Source organism: Microtus ochrogaster, chromosome 2 (genome assembly GCF_000317375.1).
Source record: "Microtus ochrogaster isolate Prairie Vole_2 chromosome 2, MicOch1.0, whole genome shotgun sequence".
In the NCBI taxonomy this organism is placed as follows: Eukaryota; Metazoa; Chordata; class Mammalia; order Rodentia; family Cricetidae; genus Microtus; species Microtus ochrogaster.
The window spans coordinates 70,544,681-70,545,768 of record NC_022010.1 but is presented as its reverse complement, the minus strand read 5'-3'; the positions used below and the strand labels follow the sequence as shown (position 1 = coordinate 70,545,768).

At 56.0% G+C, this 1,088-nt stretch overlaps 1 protein-coding gene across 3 annotated transcripts in view; it reads right to left on the bottom strand.

Moving 5' to 3' along the window:
- Setd4 (SET domain containing 4) overlaps nucleotides 1–501 on the bottom strand; it is a 25,081-nt gene extending 24,580 nt beyond the window's left edge. For 2 of the 3 annotated variants that reach the window (XR_003377726.1, XM_026783560.1), the window contains exon 1: nucleotides 309–501. Coding sequence is in view for 2 of the 3 variants with exons in the window: in XM_026783560.1 (XP_026639361.1) it covers nucleotides 309–462 (154 nt within the window). In the remaining variant the exon portion in view is untranslated. The remainder of the gene's footprint in view (nucleotides 1–308) is intronic. The other variant, XM_005345178.3, reaches the window with a different exon arrangement.
- Nucleotides 502–1,088: the final 587 nt, after the last annotated feature.

Sequence of the window (1,088 nt, the reverse complement as noted above, 5' to 3'; positions counted from 1 at the left end):
AGAGAGAGAGAGAGAGAGAGAGAGAGAGAGAGAGAGAGAGAGAGGAGAGAGAGAGAGAATAACTCTATAACCAAATGACCTAAAGAACACTATCTGAAAGCTCTTCCTATTTCACGCCCTACCCTGTGCAGTACAGGTGCATACTAAAGCGGCATATGCATACTAAAGCGGCATAAGTGATTTACACATATTTGATATGTTATACCCATGAAAAATGACTTCAAAATCTGCTTCTTAAAAAGAAAGAAAAAATGCCTGGGCAGAAATGAACCTCCAGGTCAGCCGCGCAGGCAGCGTTAATAATCTACCTCGGCAGGAACATTGGACGTGCAGGCCTGGTCCCCGCCGGTGCCCAGATGTGAGTGCACAGGGACGTGCAGTTCCACCGAAGCCCTGCACCCTGCTTCCCACCAGCACCCCAGTGATAGCCACACGCCAAAGCACAGTCCCGGCGGACCCCATCAATCACTGCACGTCGCCCACACAGGCAAACAGACTGGGGACAGACGACCGTGCATCCTGCGCCTGCACAGGGCTCGATCCCTCCTGACTTCCGGTCGGGGAGAGGTTGCAGGCAGGACCAGGAAATTGGGGTCAGGATCCGCACAGAACTCGGGAAGTCCAACCGAACCCCGCTGCCGTTCCCCAGACAACGCCGGGCCAACCCGGAAGTCCTCCGCTCACCTGGGGAATCACGCGTGGCGGGTGTGGAGACGGAGACGGCGCGCTCAACGGTGGAGGAAGCGGCTGCGTGTCGCGAGCCTGCGCCTCTGCTGCGCACGCGCAGTTCCCCAGCCCTCCCCCACCACCACCAAATACACACCTGCAGCCCTGCACCAGGCTGGCTTACTTGGCTCCCATCAGGACCGGGGCACACCATTTTCCCAGGCAGCTATCCCCTCATCCACCTCTGTGTACGCATTAGTCTTGTCCCGAGGCTGTTACCGGAATTGTTAGGGCCAAAGTATAAGGAAAGAGTAAGAAGCTCGTAGGGAGAAATAAAAGGTGAGAACGCAGGAGCAAGCTTTGGTCAATGCCAGGGAAGGGTGTTTCTAGGTCTGGCCATTTGTGCATGATCGGGGCACAGG